This window comes from Micropterus dolomieu, linkage group LG22 (genome assembly GCF_021292245.1).
Source record: "Micropterus dolomieu isolate WLL.071019.BEF.003 ecotype Adirondacks linkage group LG22, ASM2129224v1, whole genome shotgun sequence".
In the NCBI taxonomy this organism is placed as follows: Eukaryota; Metazoa; Chordata; class Actinopteri; order Centrarchiformes; family Centrarchidae; genus Micropterus; species Micropterus dolomieu.
The window spans coordinates 8,568,570-8,588,403 of record NC_060171.1 but is presented as its reverse complement, the minus strand read 5'-3'; the positions used below and the strand labels follow the sequence as shown (position 1 = coordinate 8,588,403).

Below are 19,834 nucleotides of genomic sequence, written 5' to 3'. Positions count from 1 at the left end.
GGACCTTAATTTCCAAAGGAAATGCAAAATTTACTTTCATCAGAGAACATAACTTTGGACCACTCAGCAGCAGTCCAGTCCTTTTTGTCTTTAGCCCAGGCGAGACGCTTCTGATGCTGTCTTGTTCAAGAGTGGCTTGACACAAGGAATGCGACAGCTGAAACCCATGTCTTGCATACGTCTGTGTGTGGTGGTTCTTGAAGCACTGACTCCAGCTGCAGTCCACTCTTTGTGAATCTCCCCCACATTTTTGAATGGGTTTTGTTTCACAATCCTCTCCAGGGTGCGGTTATCCCTATTTCTTGTACACTTTTTTCATTAGTTGTCAGTTATCATCATCAAAATTAAAAGGAATGAACACTTGAAATATATCAGTCTGTGTAGAATGAATGTATACATTTTACAAGTTTCACTTTTTGAATGGAATTACTGAAATAAATCAACTTTTTGATGATATTCTAATTATATGACCAGCACCTGTATATATATAAAATCCCCCTATGTGTCATCCTCAAGCTTGGATCCTATACCAGAGGGCTGGGAGTTTGAGGGTTCTGTGCAGTATCTTCTAGCTGTTCCTAGGACTGCACTTTCCGGGCAGAGACCTCTGATGTTTTACCTGGTATCTGCTGTAGCCCAGTTTGGGGGTCACAGCCCCCAGTGCTCCGATTACCACTGGAACCACTATTGCTCTTACTTTCCACATCTTTTCTGGCTCCTCTTTCAGCCCTTGGTATTTCTCAAGCTTATCGTGTTCCTTTTTCTTGATGTTGCTGTTGCTTGGGATTTCCACATCTATCACTGTAGCCTTCTTCTGCTGTTTGTCAGTGGTTGGTTAGCCATCACCAGGTTGTCAGTCTGGATCTTGAAGTCCCACAGGATCTTAGCTCGGTCATTCTCAACTACCCTAGGAGGTGTCTTCCATTTTGACTTTGGGACTTCCAGCCCATACTCCTGGCAGATGGGGTCCTGCCCGGTGTGGTAGACCCCCCCCTTGTACTGAGTGCCTGTTCTTGTGCTCCTTGCCTTGTTGTACCTCATCAATCTCTAGTTGTGATAGGAGTTGCTGTTTGCGGGTGTTAGAACACTGAGCTAGGAGTTGTTTCTTTGTCAGTGTTGATGATGGGTTTCGAAGCATCGATATATCCCATAATCTCTGCATATAACCCCTCTCACCGATTGCTTGTATAGTAGCATTGCATGCTAGTCCATACTAGTCCATGAATGTCGTGTTCCAGTTGCCCATTTTGTCATCAGGTTCCCTAGCACCTGACGCGGACCTTGTTGACCCGGGCTTGTATTTGCGGTTTCACTCATGCCTGAGGTAGGCAAGTAGCATTAAGGACCTTGCCTAAGGGTCCACCTGGATACCCCCACCCTGAATTGAACCTATCACCTGTACCAAAGTCAGTTGCATTAACCACTGAGCTATCCAGGAGCTATATATATATCAATATCTATATCTATATCTATATCTATATCTATATCTATATCTATATATATCTCCCCTTATTAGTTGTTCTTTTGTTTTTTTATATTGCATATAGAATTGTTCTTTTATATTATTTATTATTAATTATAGAGACAAATTGGTGGACTAGATATTAATTCTATCATTAAACTTGCTGTAAGTAACTCTTGACACTGATGCTGTCATTTACAAGACAGAGACTCCCTCAGCGGGTTTCACTCATTGTTACATCATGAGCTGCTGTTCAATGGTGCCTAGCAGGTGGCAATGACCCCCATGTTCCCTGCTTACAACCTGGACATTTATGCTATGATGTGCCAGGATCAAGTAGCTGGGTTGCTATCTTGTTACTAATCGGATAATCTGTTTGGCACAGGGTCTCTTTTCCATTCCTCCTTACATAAGCTAACCACTGCGAGGGACAGACGGTCAGTTTGAGAGTAAGAACAGAACTTTGTGTACACTTCCAGGAAGCAAATTAACTTGTATTTTGATGGCCTTGAAATCCAGACCCCCCAAAAGAGATTATCAGGCCACATATGAAATAAATAGAGGACTATTTCTTCCCATAATCATTGCTTTAGACTCAACAATACTTTCAGATTATATCAGAATCAGAATCAGCTTTATTGGTCAAGTATTTGTATTCATAAATGACTTTATTCATTGCTTTCAATGTACTTACACAGTAATAGACAGAACAACTAAGAACAGGGACAACAAAGCTGAACAAAGAACAGGCAGGACTATTATGTACACAAGTTTGAAAAGAATTCTGCAAGTGTTTGCAGCACAACTTTCTCTTCAGTCTAATTTGGCCTTCCTTTCTCAGATTTTTACCAAACATTGTCAGTACTGTCATCACAAAAACACCAACAACAGTAACTAATTAGATTACCTATAAGCACAGTATACTCCACACACTATGGGAAACTGCTCTGTGAATCAGCTGGACTGTGAGAAATTACTCAGTATTTTAATGAGATGTTTCTTCCAGTACTTTAAAGTGCAACACTTATGTAAGTCAAATTATTAAAGGCAACTAAGAAAGTTGAAGAAGGTCTCTAAATTACGTTACAGTCCATTCACCCACTGGCAATACATATATACATATATAGATGTTAATTGCTTCACATGCTTGCATATGACACTTTTAAGACACTATCTACTCAGGAATTAGTTACATTTTGAGCAAGAAGGGACTTACTGACTTACTGGCCTGGTTTGGCTGCAAATAAAGGCGGGTCTCAATTAGACACCTGCTCTGTTTTTATAGAAGTTCTTTGGATGTATAAAACCTTTTGAAGTCCACCGGGTCACCTGCTTGAGCTAGTCCTTAGCTGTTTAGATTGTGCATACCAATATAAATGTTTAAACTTTTGTCAATATGGACACACTACACATTGGTTAGATTTTCCACAATTCGATCGTTTAGTAAATTTTACGGAAACAATGAGCACCACCATTCATTCAGATATACCGGCATGGTAAAGAAACTAAAGGCCTGTCCCAAATAAAGGCAAGGTGAGTTTTAAGAGAATTAAACTAAGGAGGAAGGAGGGGGTTTTAAAGGCTCAAAAAGTATCCTATATGCAAAATTTGTTCTGAGAATTGTTTGGCTGTACTTATACTCTTTATAGCCTGTTGATAAAATCAATGACTAGCTAAAAAAATAAAGGTCTGTATTCAGAACATCTCAGCCAGGCCACATATAAGCTAATCCTGTAAAGCACTGATTTAAAGATAAAGGCTTCAAAAGTAGGTCAATCCCTCAGAGAAAATAACTATGGAAATACTTAATTTATAACATGCTATTTACAGTAAGCATACCATACAACACTATCAATAGAACAATATATTCTATACTTCTATATTATATATATTCTATGTGGAGACATTTGTTTTGCTCTACATAACATGGATACACTAATTCTACCATAGATACTATCTATTAGTTCTGTTCATACTCGTTTTCTGTAAATACCATCATAGAGTACGGTCTAGACCTGCTCCTTTATGAAAAGCGCTGTGAGATAACTGTTGTTGTGATTTGGCGCTATATAAATAAAATTGAATTGAATTGAATTGAATTGAAAGTTTACTTGTACTAAATACAGTACCTACTGTATATTGGTCTAATTGGTCTTATTCTGCATTTTAAGTGTTGAGATGGTACCTTTCAAAGTGTCTGGTTAATGTACGTGTAAAGAGTATTTTAACACTGTAGGGGAGGCTAAATCATCATAATAATTATGTTCATTTGATTATCATCAGTACTTATCTACAACAATGGGTGATTACAGTCTATGTACAATAAGTGAAATGTCTTGTACGCAAAGTAGAATCACACAACAGAAACACTCAAATAAAGTAAATAAAGTAATTTAAAGTACTACAGTACTTGATTAAATGTACTTTGTTAGCTTATGTAATCAATTTAATTCTGTAGTTGGTCCAAGCGATGCAAGATCTAACTATACGTCTTTATTATGTTGATTCATTTCAGCTGGCATAAGTCACATTATTAATGATGACTCTTTAAAGTCAAGCAGTAATGGAGCACACACCTAATGTGCACGCTCTACTGATGTACAAATCTGAGGTAATATACTTAACTCTAACCTCTATTCTACTATATTTCAGAGGAACATATTATACTTTTTACATCATTACTTTTAGTTCACAGCTATAGTTACTAGTTACTTTGTACATTAGGATTTTACATAGAAAATGTGTGATGAATTTATCAAAAACGACATTGTAGATCAAACAGTCTATAAAGTATAACACTAATAGTGGCCGTTCAATTACTGAATGAGTAGCCTATTTTTATGTTTGATACATTAATTACATTTCGCTGCTGATACTGTATATACAATTATGACTGCAGGGCTTGTACCTATTTTTACCTTAAAGTAATAAATTTAATTAGCCTACCTCATCAATGACAAAACAAATATACAACCATAAAACAGGTATCCAGTATATAATTTCCCTCTGAAATGTAGCCTTGAGGACTGATAAAGGAGCCTATCACAAAATACACATTTAAGTAGCTACAACATGATTTTTGTTTTAGCAATATTACAGTAATTTCTTTAAAACTAACCTTGTGATACAGTTACAGTAAACTTATAGCAAAGGGTCATGACATGATAAATAATATACGGTAATTATTATTGTCACATTATATTTTTATTTTTGTCAGTGAAAAAAACCTCTCACTTCCTGTGGTGGATTACCCATGATGCCTTGCTGCAGCTATAAATACCCCCGTGGTGGTGCCGCAGATTGCAGATTTTGCTGCTGTGGAGCTCGGGAAGGTGAACTCGTCTCAACAAACACGAGACTTTAACTGCAACAAGGTTTTGTCTTAATTCACGGATGGTTAACTTTTCAGTGGAGTGTTTATCGAATAGTAATTGTTTTAGTTGTCAAAAAGGACCTAAAGATCCGTGTTTCCTCGAAGCTATCATGCTGAACACAGAGGAAAGGTAGGAGGATGCTGAATATAATATTCTTATAGAAACATTTAAAACACTTTTTGTCCATGTCACTTGTCCACCGTAGTCTCGGATTCATGTTTCAGTAGGTATGAGGTAAAATATTATAGCTTTGGGCTTATAAAAATAGTTTGACTTTACTTTTAGCTAGTTTGCTCGTAAAAAAACGACAGGAAAACAAGTGCGAATATTCGAGAAATTAGCAGACTGACCGAAAGGGCGCTGTAAACAAACATGACATGACCTGCTCGTTCTGTTTGCAGACTGACACCAACATATTTAACAGTTATTGACAGTTGTTTTTTTTTTACTGTCTGTGCACAAACATGTTTGGATGTTGCACCCAGAGTGATGCTCCAAACGATGTTTTTCTCTGAGTGAACACCTGAAAAAAGATCCTTAAACATAATGGCTGTGCAAAGTGAAATTTTCTATTACTTATCTTAGTGGTGGGTGTGGCGGTTTGCAAGGTCTCCAGACCACACTGCAAATGGTTTGATTTTTATTATTTAAGTCCCCATTACACCGCATTTTCTTGTTTAAATCCCAAGTTCGTAACTTTATTCCTCAAATGTTTGCAAGTTGTTTACAGTAAAAAAAAATAGGGTTTCAAACAAAAACTATCGATTAATCCGTCAGAATGTAATTTAATTGAATAATTAATTTAAATCGTGTAGTCTGTGAAATGGCTTCAAGTAATAAGAAACGGCCATTAAAAGTTCACACAGCTCCATGTAGCTTCCACACACTGGTTGTATGGTTTAGTCAGCAGTCTAAAACCCAATGATATTACATTTTATTTCACTTATAAAGATATTAAAAAGAGAAGTTGCTGATCCTTACATTCAAGAAACTGGAAAAGGCAAACATTATACATTTTTGCTTGATGAATAACTGAATTAATTAATTGACTATCAAAATTGGCAATTAATATTGATCAACTTATCTATTAATCATCACATTGTTTCAGCCATCAAGAATTACAGGAGAAAATACACTCCAGCTTCATAAATGTGAGGTTTGGACTGTTGACTAACTAACTAATAGTAAGTAATAGTGCTAATGAAGATGCTGTTCCTAAACTACCTCAAACATGTCATTGGCATTTCTGTACCGCAACTCCATCTTATCAGCCAACATAAATGCTGATATTGATAAACCTGTGACAACCTAAATTCGTCCAATGTATCTGCCCGACACGTTTATTACTCAGATTGGGCTCTGGGGAATTGTGAGAGGCATTTTCACTACCTTCTGGCATTTTATAGACTAAACGATAAATTGAAAAAATTATCAACAGACTAATTGAAAAATAGTTAGTTTCTGCCCTACTTGCAGTTTTGCTTAAGGTTAGGCTTCTCTGCCAGTGTACTTAATGTATTGAACAAGGTATTAGCACCTTATTACCTTACTTTACTTTGCAAATGTCTGACCTTTTATGACAGTGTGCAACCCAGCAGTGACTTTACAGTAACCATATACTACTGTGTTGTATTTTCTACCGCTGTAGTAGTAATATGGCTTTCATTATGCAATAGGTAATTTTTTATGTGAGAACTGGTAGTATGGTAGAACTTAAGATAAATCATTTTATGAGGAGTAGCATGCATAAATTGTAGCCTGTGTTTTCTTTGTCTTTCTCAGTTCAAAATCGGAGGCATAAGCCTTGTTTATTTGTGTGGGCTTCATCATCTGACACGCAGAGAGAGGGAGAGGTCCATTGATACTGTGAGCCAGCGACTATATTAGCTCTGACTGTTATGGCCCTGTCAGCTAAAGGCATAAACTGGCCTACATCAGCCTGGTTACATAACCCCCTCCACTCCACTTTAGTGTATGTGTTTTTTGTGGAGTATGAGGGTGGTTTCAGTCAGAAACCGCTGGATTATCTTACCTGAGTTTAACTAAGTGCTCCTTTAAGTGACTGGCTAACTGATCTCTTCAGTGGTTGCTGTGACTGCTGGAAGATTGTAGATCAGACAGCTGTTGAATTTTCCGTAACGAAACCAAAACATTAACTGTGCCAACCAATTTGACATCTGTAGTTTTCAACATCAGCTATTATAGTTGACTGCAGATGAGGATACAGACCTTTAGCATTATCCTTACAGGCTTGAAATAAACACATTGCACTGAAAGAAAATGCCTGCTCACTGGCAAAAAAAAATCTTGAGGCTCTTTGCATGTAGAAAAGGTTACTTTTTAGAGCTGCAAATGATGATTATAATGACGAGAAGCTGAAGCCTGTACCTTTTTTTTTGTAATTTAAAAGCAGTTTGGTGCCCCTCCTTTCATTTAGCTCACGCCAACGAGCAAAAGTCAGTACAAGATTTACTCTATTATTCTATTTTTCGCTTCCTATAACAACTTCTTCTGTCTCTTCACAGCCTCTACCATAATATCCATTTTGAGAATACAGAGCTAGATTCTTCTCATAGTGAGCTTCCTGAAAAATGGTGGTGTTGTGTGACATGGTGTCGTAAAGCGTTACGTCGCCGTCGTAAAAGGTTTCCTGCCTGGGATTCCAGTGTTGGTGCAATACCAGGTGACCCTAATACAAGTCAGTGTACCATAAAAATGACTTTGAAGCTGTTATTTTAAGATAAATTACTGCATAATAGTGCTTAAAAAAAGTCTTAAGTAGTAGTAAATTTTCTGTTGATAGTCTAATTGATTAAGTGATTGTGTCAACGCTAATAAATTTGACTTAATCAGAAGGTGACAAAGAATTTTCAACTTTGATATGTAATGATGTTATCCCATGTGAGGGGACTGTTAAAGTTGGCAGAACGTTCACAGACCTGACACGTCACTTGCATCACTTTGCATGTTCTGAAATGGACACAAAGTTTATCATTTTCGGTTTCTCTCCCAAGTGTTTTTGATTAAGTACGCTTGTTGGAAACTGCTGATGTCATCAGCTGAAATACACCATGGAAAGATGGTTAACGTGGTTCACCGCCCAATGCCACCACAGATAGTTTGGTCCCAGACACACCCTTTCTGCTGTTGGATAAATAGGTTGGCATAATGGCATTGTTTCCTGCCAAAGCTAGTGTTTTCACAACAGGCAATTTCTGCGCAGGCTCAAATGATGCGTTAATAAGATGGTGAATTATAACGTTGCTTTCCGGGCTCATCCGTCAGTTTGGTGTTGCACTGTTATTTATTGTTGCCACTGGTTTATTAAACTCTGCCTGTTTTCACAGTTTAGTGGGTTTATGATTGTCATGGGTTCTGTTTTTACAATATTTCTCTGCAAAGCAATACTACTTCTACTCTCCTAAAGACCTCCCAGAGTTCCAGAGTAACAAAAGGAACATTTATTTGCTTTAACACTTTCCTGCACTGTACTGGTCTGTTTATTTAGACTAGTTTAGTTGTTTTTTGTTGTCTTCTGTGTGTCTGACATCCGTACCAGCCACAGTTTGGGTCCAGGGGTCAGAGCAACAGGTTTTGACAAGGGTTCGTCCATCCACACTCAGGTTTCAGAGCACGTGTTCCTTTCCTGTTTCTGTCTTGACATTTTTCCGCCACGTTGCTCTGCCAAATTTCCAAGGGTCGGAGGAGGTCTGAGGACTCTACTGTTTACTTTCCAGCACACAGTAATGTTTAATGTCTCCAACCTAAATCATTTTCACCACAGGTCTTTTTTTGGGGCAAAAAAGCTTGTTTATGTTGACAGTCTGTGTTTAAGCTGAGTCTTTTTTTCCATTACTGACCTGGTAATTATAGTGTTAGAAGTTGGTTTGGTGTGTTTCAGTCGTTTTGGAGGACCTACCAGAGCGCTTCCTGTTTTGGTTGAGTTGTGTGTTTCTTGGCTGGTGGCTAAACTCTGCCTCAGCAGCTGGCCAAACCGGGCTGTTCATCCCCTCAAACAATTCACCTGAATCTGTTCTCAAAACAACTCACAGCTCAGGAAGAGCAGACTGGCAGTGGAAGCGTTCACCCTTAGAAAGAAGAAAATGTTTCTCTTGCATACCCTCACATGCCCTCACCCCTCCTGGCAGAATCAGACAATGACGCATTTGGCATCTTTGAATCTCACTGCAACACACAGATGATCCTCACCAGCATATTAATACAAGCTCTACAGTGCACTTGGCATTCATGTTGGTGCACAGTCAACCTTCTTTAAAAACCTAACCTAAATTCTGTTTTTAGTGTGACCTTGTGACCTGTTTGGGGGGGGGGGCTAAAGGCCGGCGCTCTCCAGCTGGAGTGGCATCATGGGATGGGAGTACGGGGAGGGGTTGCTTGGAGTCTGGCTGAAATGTCAGAGGACGAAAGTGTTGGCTTTCAAAACAAGCTGGCATTTCCATCAAGGACAGGCTCTTGTGTCCGTGTCACTGAAAGGGAAGATGGAAAACGAGAAGCAGGTCTTGACATCTTGGCGAGTGTGCTGATCTCGTCCTCCGTCTGTGTCCTAACTGTCCTCGATACAGTCTGTGTCAATTTTGTGTCAGGGGAATAAATTAAGAAATGCTGTAGGCGATGTAGACTGTGCATTGCCAACATTCACGTCATGCCAAAGTAGGGATGGGCATTTCAAGCAAAAATACTATGTTAAAGTCACTGGGACCATATTGGACCATTCTTCACACACACAAAGAAAGTGAAAGCGCTTTACTCTCAAATGACTGTGAATATGCTAGCTTTACCTGTGTTACCCTTTCCAAATGTTTGTCCCTGAACTGTAGTAGGGAGCTCACTGGACTAATTTAGCCTGGCTCATAGCTGGTAACATGTAGCCAGGCTTCGTTTTAAACCTTTTGGAGAGTAGTAAAGTATGTAACCTGATAACTAGCGGTCCACTCTGCTGATGAAGGATAGTAACTAATAGTGAGACATTATGGTGGCGTTTATACTGTAAACAAGGAACAGGAACTCTATTTTCTCTGAAGCAGCGAGCACAATACACAAACCCTGAGATTATTAGGCTGCAACTTGAGCATCTAGCTCGTTTCACAACGCTGTAGCCGAAGTGAACGTGCCACACACTCACGTTTTACAGCTGGTTAAAAAAAAAGGAAAATATATTTATTTTGATACTTCTAATCACTACATCTCAGAAGGGAAAAAAATGCTTTTTACTCTTAATCTAACAGCTGCAGTTAGTTTACTTATATAATTGTATAGTATTTTACAGACACAACCAGTGATTAGTTTATGAAATCAGATGCATTGTTATAGATTGAAACTACATTAAAGTTTTTTAAAGACCCGCCAAAAGAATCACTGTGTTGCTTATTAGAACAGATAAACATATAAAGGGTCATTTTATGACATTATAAAACAGCAGTGTTATTTTAAGCAGCTCTAAGAGTTTCAGCAGGTTCACCATTTTGTAACCACCTGGCATTACTGTTACGAGATGAGGCAAGATTGGAAGTTTGGAAAGTTTGCTATACATTTTTAAAGACCTTGCAGAGTTTATTACAAGTTTCGAACTGTACACAATCTTAAACAGGGTCATCATCCATGTAATTAGTAAATACTACCCCTAATTTGTTTGAAGCATGTTGCTACGACTGAACACATTCTACCATTTTTTGAGTTTCCTTTCGATCAATTAATCAACTTATTGTTGCAGCTCTACTACTTTCACCAGAGTAAAGGATCAGAATAATAGGCTACTTCTACCACTGCAGTATGTGAAGTAGTAAAATAAGCTCCAAAATTACAGTAACCAGCCCTACATTTACCCTACACCAAAAAATATCATAAATATGCTGTTATTGAAAGACGAAATCATGGTCAGGGAGAGCAGGACAGAGTTTTTATGACAGACTTCATATGTTGCCTCGTCATAGTTATGAACCAAGGAAGTGATAAGATGGAGAAAGGGTGTCTGCAGTTGCTGCTGCGATGTGAAGAGGCCCGGTATAATAAGCTTTGTTCTCTCTTGGCTCGTAGTTGCAGATCAGGTCGCACAGGTTACCTGTGTGGCCTGTGGGGAGAAACTGTGGCACAGCTGCTCCCTCTGCATGTAGCTGGTGTTTTTCTGTGGCACATGCCTCCCATATACCTACAGTCACTCACAAACAGGTCGACGTGGTGCACTTTCAGCCCGAAGAAAGTGTAACGTGTCAGGTTTCAATAAAGGTGCAGGAATCTCTGTGGGATAAAACTGAGGGAGGCTGTGGAGAGGTTATCAGCTCATCTAAAAGGCCAAAATGTGACAGAAGTATGCCCAGCCCTCGTGCTCAGGCCCGTCTGGCGAAGTCGGCTGTCTGCCATCATGTCTGGCTTGTAACTTGAAACGCAGAAGATGTGTGTCCGCCGAAAGCCTCGCAGTCTATTTGGAGAGGTGTTTACAGATCATGTGCTTGTTTATATGCTTTCCACCACATGCACAACCCATCAGGGAACTCTTTGAATGCTGTTATAAATCATAGGCTTTAATTTTGCCTGTTGTAGGCTCGTCACAAACAAACGGCCTGTGATGGATTTTCCGGAGTACTGAAACTTGGTAGGAGAAATTCAATAACTTGCAGAGCTTGTCCACATCACATGCTTTGTTTTTTGTTTGTGCATTATGATTTGAATTTGTTTGAACTGTGGTCATGGGGTTGGAGAAATCTATATATAGCCATCCAGACTTCACTTACTGGACCAGAGTCTCAGGTTTAAAGCAGGTTGCAGTTAAAGTGTGCTACTTATTCTGATTAGAAACTTCAGTCAGAGGCAGAAATTACAATAATGTGCCACAGTGATAAAATCATACAGTTTGTACGCTTGTCCTTTGTTTAAATAGATGTTGGGAACAGTTGGAAACCTGCAGATCCAACAGTGCGCTCGTGTTAAATCCCTCTGGTTGTTCTCTATGCTACAGAGGTGGGACATGTTCCCTCGGGTGCTGGATACTTGCTAATTACAGGGACATGCCTAATGAAGTTAAAATGGGGATTGTGTGGGTGAGGCAACAAGCTGAGAGGTTTACATCAGTAGCAGAGCAGGATTAGTCATGTGTTTTACTTTCAGTTCTCTCTGAGTTAAAGATGCCCTGTGGAGTTTTCTATTAAACACACAAGTTTTTAAAATATATATATATATTTTTAATTGTGCATTGTTTACACATGCTACTTTTTCAGGGATATGTAGCAAACAAAGATGTTTTCTTAAGTCTCTAGAACAGTAGTTCCGGGGCCCTTAAGGAGTTCCCAGAAAAGGGAGAACAGGTTATTTTTTACTGTATTTCAATCCATAGGTAACAATGACCATTTTGGTCATGGGTTTCATACACTATCTGTAATAAAACATCTAAAAGCAACATTCCTATCAGATGGGGGTCCAAGGTCTAATTTGTGTCAGTTTAGGGGGTCCTTGAAGTGAGAAAGTTTGAGAACCACTGCATTTTTCTACACAGGGAGACGGCTTCTTCCACCAGCTATTAAAATTAGAATATAATATAAGTGAAGAAGAAATTAGCTTGAACAGGTCGCTTCAGTGACTTTGACCTAATATTGAAACACCGGATGAACTCCTAAACAGTTTTGGAAGCAGCCAACACCAACAGTTTAGTTTGGCAAGCTTGCCGTGTGTGTCACAATGAGTACAGCGCTTCATTCAAGCTTGTTAGGAAATGCACAGTCAGTATAATCCAGGACATCCAGAGGCCTATTTCCTTTTTAAACAGAATCTACAATATATTCTCTCGTCAGAGATTTTGATTCTGTGTGCATTGAGAGCGAATTTATTAGTTCCACACATAAACATATAATTTATCTAGTCAGTGTTGTCATCACTGTGTTATCATTGCAGTGATCAATACTAAGTGTTGCGAGAGCTTTGGGATTTTGAGCTGGCTTTAATGTTCATTTTTGAGAAGAATCTAGAAACATTAACGGGTCTATCCTTTCTCCTTCCAGTTCCTGGTTAGCGGGGTCTCGGCTGCCCAGCTCCATCCCTCAGTCTCCAGGGCCTCTGTGGTGCTCCTGATGCCCCTCACCCACAACTGAAGATCCCGGGTGGGCGAGGGACTGTCAGGGATCACTCTCTCGGCGTGCTACTACACAAGGTGACCGTCCTCGACTTCACACAGCAACACGGAGAACTGTAGTCCAACATTTGTAAAGCTGCTGACCTCTGCACATCAGACAAACCTATAACCGTGCAGCACCTGAACCCATAATGCAAATTGTTGCTTACCATAAAACTGTGCATAAATCTCACCTCAATTGCGGTGCTAAACAGCAACAACACTGGCTCCTCCTGTTAATGTGACGTACACACACGTCACACTTTCCATTTAAACTGCGAGTTATTCAAAGACATTTTGATAATACAAGTCTTTGTCCCAGATTGGTATTAAAGCTTTTTAAATTGAGATAAAATACATTTTATAAAAGCTAAATGCGTTTCAAGGTTAATGATTGGGGGGTCACCCCATGTTGTTCTTTTTTGATGTAAGCACTTAATAATTAAGTGCTTCATCCCTCAGGGTCCACTCTGACTCAACACAGACACCTTATTAATGAGTAGTACCCTCATTTTGCGTAGTCGCTTTTGTTAAAGCTTAAAAATCCTTTAATCTCATCATCTGCACCTGCAGTGGATTTAATACATTCATTCATCCATTCACCTAGCTTCCTCTTGGCGGGGCTTAACCTTTTATGATATAAAGTAACAAGTTTATTCATGTAGCACTTAAAAGAACACCTGACAGAACATCAGAAGTCAGAGTAACATTAAAGATTTCTGTATTTCGGAAACATCTATATACACACACACACACACACACACACACACACTGCTCTGTCCTCTCTACTCTGTATGTTTGTGTGTCTGCACGCGTGTCAGGTTGTACCCCAGACATGTGACTGACTGTCCCTGGGGATTAGAGATTTAGGATCAGACAGATCAGTCACAACTGTCATATTAACATCCTCAGTCTGTCCTCAGCGAGGAAAATAAACCTTGTGTAACGTTACCAGTGTGTCAAATATGGTCCCAACTCAGAACACAAACTCTTGCATAGATTCACAAAGACTGTAAGTGTGTAATTATGTAACACAGTAAAACCTGATTTACATGTCTGCTTTAGTATTTATGCACATTTACATGACAGTTAAATGTACGTCACCTGAACCAGAGTGACTTACAGCGCTGCTCAGTATTTATTAAGTAAATGCAGAGATTTTTCAGCAATCAAATCACCCTTATTATTAGACAGCTATAAATACATGTACTGCTGCAGAGAGTAAAATATATGTACCAAACAAATAGGCTACACATTGAAATGATCATCTCTGATAACCGTATCAACGTTTTATGTTAGACATGCTCACAGTACAAAAATCCTATGCTTGACATAATATCTGAAGACCAATAGCATCAGTTACATTAAAGGGCTTGCCTGCTGCAGACATGTTACTCAGTGCTGCTTCTTTAAAAAAAAAACAACACGACCACAGCTACTTCCTCTTTGTGTCGTTTCACTTCAGAACTGCTGTACGACGTAGAAAGCTTTCTTCATGCATTTTATTCTTTTGATATGTGATTTGGCCTTGTTTAAAGTTCCCAGTGGTGTGGTTGGTGACAACAAGGATACAATCTCTGATTCAAATGTAAACACTCAACATTTTTAAACTGCTATCACTCCCAAGTTTGGAGACAACAATTAAGTCTATACTAACTGCATTGTTATGGTGTTCTGATGATGTAAAAGGGTAAAACATATCTGTGGTTTGAGATGTGATCCGTTGAGAAAGAGATAAAATGCACAACTTTCATCCATAATTCAAACTTTTCCAGCGTGTATGTGAATTTAGCTCAAATTTGTATGGTCAAATTATGTTATTATTTAGGTAATTTGTCTCCAGACCCTTATTTGCTCCAGCCAAAGCTTTTTCCAGTTTTAAAATGAATCTTCACCATTAATGCTGAACAATAAAATAGAAATGATAAACCAAATCTTTGTTTCTTTTCATGTCCCACCTGTAATAATCCAGGATGAGAAGTTAACAGTGACACAGGCATCTCCTGTGGGTGGGAACCCCTCTCTTCTCCGCTTCCACTACCAGCTAAGTGAGCGCCGCTCGGCCTTCTGGGATACTGCGCTATCAGAGGACAGTCTCTTCCTGGAGATCCCTGCTGGGGCGCTGGTGGAGGGAAGCAAAGAGGGGTGAGGATGTGTTAAGAGCATTTACTTGAAATAGCCCTGTCAAGTCTGCACACGAAATTGTACACGAGAGGCTGTTATCCTGTTTTAAGCCATCACTGTGCCCCAAATCAAAATGGATGCTAACAAGTTTCTGTTTTCATTGCCTGTCTTTCTGTTCGGCTGTAATCGATGCCAGGGCAGAGTAACCTTGCCTGCTGTGGGCACAGGGCCAGTCAGTTGAGCAGACAGCTTTGCAGCTGCCACTGCATTATTATGTAAAGTTGCAGCTCTTATGTAAAGAGAAAAAAAATCTTTGTGCGTCATCCCCTCTCTCCTTGTTCACCAACTGACTCTCTCTCTCTTTCTCTGTTCATGTCATCCTCAGGCTAACTGCTCTGCTCGAGTTTGCGGAAGAGAAGCTCAAAGTAAACTATGTGTTCCTGTGGTTCCATAAAAGCAGAGAGGATCGATGTAAGAGCTCTTGTTATCTTTAAATACTTCTGTTTGTTTTTAGGAGCAGAGTTTGCTTCTTACAACTCTTTTAAAATAGATTTGAAAACATAAAGACCGTAGACTCTGTACTCGGTCAGTAGTTAAGATTTGTTCTCAGTGTGTATAGCTGGATTAACCAGTTACGGGGCCCTGAGGCAAAACTTTGTTGTTGGGTCTCTGTTTAATAAGTAGGACTCAGGATGTGAGCATACGTGAGCCTAATGACAGGAAGCAGGAGTTAACTACATCACTACTTAACACATTGTACAAAGATACAAACATGCAAGATGCGATGTGTTAATAAGGGAGCTTTAGGCTACATTCACACTACTACATTTTTCGTTTTAAAACGCAGACCTTTTGCTACGTTTGCACCTCCCGTCCAGACTAAATCTGCGAATCTGAAGACCTAAAACAGAGTTTGAAAATGCTACTGACTCCGTTTTCCTTGTAAAACTCCAGGGTAGCTCACTAGTGTGGACAGGCCAAAATGGAGGACTTAAAAAACCATGATGTTTGGCTTTCTGATTGGGTCTTATACGTCATACAACACAATAAAACAACACAATTTTACTGACAGTGTTTTTGTTTTGGTATTGTTGTTAAAAATATTTTGTTCTATGCAAATAACACACTTGTACTGTGCATGTTGCTGTATTTTCTTTGCGACGACTCCTAGTCTGTTGTCCGCTGCCACAGTTGCCTTGTACTCCCATGTTGTGTGTAAAATCTCTGGTGTGGTTATGCACGTCACTTACTCTGGGGTTTGTCTGGAGTAGCACTAGTTTCTTCTTTCGCCAAATCTTCTGCAACTGTGGAGAAGACAATCTGCTTCTTGTTTACACCGGCACATGCATGGCCAGTGTACGTGGATGGTCGTTTTAATGTAGACAGAGATCAACTCTGAAACGTAGCTAAAACGCTGGTGTGGACGGAGATTGTTTTAAAAACAAACATCGTAGTGTGGATGTGGCCTTAAAGGTGTTTGAAGGCAGATTAGCCTTTTCCCTGTTTTCAGTCTTTAAGCTAAGCTAGGCTAACTACGTTCTGACTGCACCTCTGTATGTATTGCACAGACATGAGATTAATCTTCTCATCTTACTCTGGGAAATAAAGTGAATAAGTCTATTTGCCGGAAAAGTTACACTAAACTTTTTATTTTTAAAAAGTAATAATTCCCTGAGAATTTATGCAACAAAAGAACAATATCAACAAAAAAATGTTATTAATAAAATTGCCAAAACTAATTAACATGAGGCTTCAGACAGGACACTCAGGTGACTTCAGTGGAGCATCTGACACTCTTCTTGTTTCCCCTCTAGTGTCCATCATCAAGACGTTTCACTACATGGGCTTTGAGATGGTGAAGCCGGGGAACCCAATGGTACCGGCCCGGCCTGATCTGGCCTTCATGGTTTACTCTCTGGACAACAGCAGCTCAGACGAGGAGTGACAGCCACACCATCTCCTGACACCTCCCTCTCCCACCCTTCCCCTCCTCCATCCCCCACCCTTCCCCTCTCCCTTCCCTCCCTCCCCCATACCTGCCTTCTTGCTGTGACACAAACGTCCCTTCCAAAAATCATCTTCATCTCTGAATGGGAGGGTTGTGCACCTTCTTTTTTTTTTTTTTATAGACTTGTGATTTAAGGGGGTGTTTTGGAGTGGTAGGATTTCCATAAGACATATACACCCCCACCAAACCCCTTCCCCTTCCTAGAGGATAACTGCAGATTGGAGAAACGGGGAGTGGCAAACCAACTCATCACATGCATCGTGGGATTTTGGCTTTTTTTGTATTTTTCCTGCTTATGTATTTGTCTCTTGGCCACATTATTTGTTTGTGCTGCCATCAACGAGACAATCAGGAGAAGGAGATGGTTTTTTACATTAAAATTTAGCATATCTCCTGACAGCTTTGACCTCTTATAAGGAAAGAGACTTTGGTTTGTCTTTTTGTGCTGTATACCATACAAGCTGTGTTAGGGGTAAAAAGAGGGAATTATGGGTATGTTATGATCAATAAAATGTTGTTTTGCTTTCTAATATAGATGGGTGGAAGCCTGCTGTGTTACATTTAACATTAAAGCACATGTAAACATTTCTTTACACTTCTTCCTGATACATGTTAAGACATCATTCCAGCACGTCACTTACTCTGGGGTTTTTAATTTTTTAGCTCTCATCTGCCCAAAACAATCTAGCCACAAAAGTGGAATTTTAGTATTAGTCTCTCCTGACGTGTCAAAACTAAGAATCAGCCTGCATGTTGAATCGCAGCAGGGAAGCTGTCAGCTCGCTGAGGCAAACACCTTCTCTCCTCCTCTGCGTAATAATCAGCGTGTCAAGCTGACGGTGTGAGTTATTGACAGGCTAGAGAGGACGGCCTCACTGTTGTTTCGTTTTGTACGTCTCACGCAGAAACAAAGATCATAAGCTGAATAATTGTTGGTGTAAGATGGACAGGTTTAAAGAGAAGCTCCACTTACTGTTACTTTGCATTAAAATGTACACATGACATTTGACTCTAGTGACGTTTTAGCCCCAGTTTGTGCCTCTCATGCATGCATCTGTTTTTTTTTGTTTTTTTTGTGACTAACCCTAACCCAGAAGGTTGTTTAGACTTAATGTTGTGTCTGTCTCATGATAAAGATTTTTCCTATCCATGTTGCCAGAAATTGCATTATGTCCTTGCTTGTTCTGTACCACACAAACAGGTTATTTTGTATGAAAATATAAAATGGAATAATAAGTGGAATAATGGTAATACATGAGCGGCACAAGCGGGGCTAGTGAGGCTTCATTCGGCCCTGTAGCATCATTAGTAGTACTGTCCCGCACCAGTTGAAACAAGGCTTTTTGTGCCTAAAGAGGAGAGTGCAATGTTAATATTTTTTACTCTTGAGTCTTATTGAAGAATGTGTCCACTTTTCATATTTCATCCCATGCAGATTCAGACCTGTGCTATATGAGGAAAAGAGCTCAATGTAGGGGTACGACAGGAGCAGTTCAGGCGATTACCGTATATGCAATTTAGTAAAAAACGCAGGAGGCATCCTGTGCAGGGTTTTTTTTTTTTTTTTTTTTTTTCTAGTTTTGTGACTTACTCTGAACAAAACGCCAAAGAATCCATTCTGTCTGTAACATGATAATTAAAATAATCTTGCTTTTCAAAATTCAGCTCCTTATAAACCTAGTATGGTATGTAAAGCAATATTAACCTACATTCCCCATGCCAGCCATACTACCTGCAACACCTCGCAGAAACATGATAGTAGTCTCTTCCATGTTGGTGTCGGGATGGGGTGGGGGCCTTTTTTTTCTGCATGTGTTCAGATCATACGAGTCTTTCGTTGCTACTGATTGAGCCGTGACTATAAGCTGTTAGGAAATGTCAATATATGAATTTTCTCAGAGGTATATTTTTATGTATGTATATTTCTCAAATGTTTACTGTGATAGCTTAGGGATTTAGTTTTTGTTCTCAGTGACATAGTAAGCAAACCATTCAATGACAATCCACACTTGTATACTCTGGAAATTTTTGCCTTGGGTAAAAAACAATAAAACTTGTTATCTAAACTGGTGTTTTCTGTTGTTTTTTTCCCCCTCTTGATAGATTTGGATTTAGGGTTTGTATAGTTATCACGTTTTCTTGTTGCTGTTTTTCAGTACAACAACTTTTTACTCATTTGCTTCTGAAATAAGCATGATATATAGCCATGTTTTAAAACTGGGAAACCATAATGGAGACCTTAAAATAACTACAATTATACAAGCAGGATGCCATGGCAGCCAACTGGGCTGATGGCTGATGTGAGATTTTAAAAGTGACGATGATGAGGCAGATTTGAGGAAATGAAAGTGTGTTTTTCAGGAACAGTAGATGTGGGAAGCTCTGTTTCAGACGATTGCTGACTCAGGCGCTAATCTCCAACCAGCTCAGCTCACAGCTCACCCAAGTTAGTTGATCTAGAGATCTATTTTCAGTGCCGGGCCAGGATAGACTCAACTGTGCTATATATCGGCATCGCTAATATAGCAGCAACCTGTTATAAAACCTTTGTTGTCTCCTGCTGAAGGAGAAAGGGTCATCCAGTCTGTGTTCAGACATGCAGTAACAGTGGCCCTAAGGTGCATTAACACAACATTAAAGGTGCTCTGTGGAGTTTTCTTGTAAAGAAACAAAAGTTATGTTTACATTCACAGTTTATGACCATATTGTGTAACAAACGCCACTTTGTGTGTTGCCATCACCACTGT

General features: G+C 39.4%; 1 protein-coding gene across 1 annotated transcript; it reads left to right on the top strand.

Annotated features, from left to right (window-relative positions):
• The first annotated feature begins 4,772 nt into the window (after positions 1-4,772).
• Positions 4,773-19,153, top strand: oaz2a (ornithine decarboxylase antizyme 2a). The gene is given in 6 exon segments (XM_046038437.1): positions 4,773-4,965; positions 12,846-12,912; positions 12,914-12,994; positions 14,928-15,100; positions 15,465-15,550; positions 16,894-19,153. Coding segments are annotated over 6 exon segments (648 nt in total). The 5' UTR covers positions 4,773-4,855; the 3' UTR covers positions 17,025-19,153.
• The last annotated feature ends 681 nt before the right edge of the window (positions 19,154-19,834 follow it).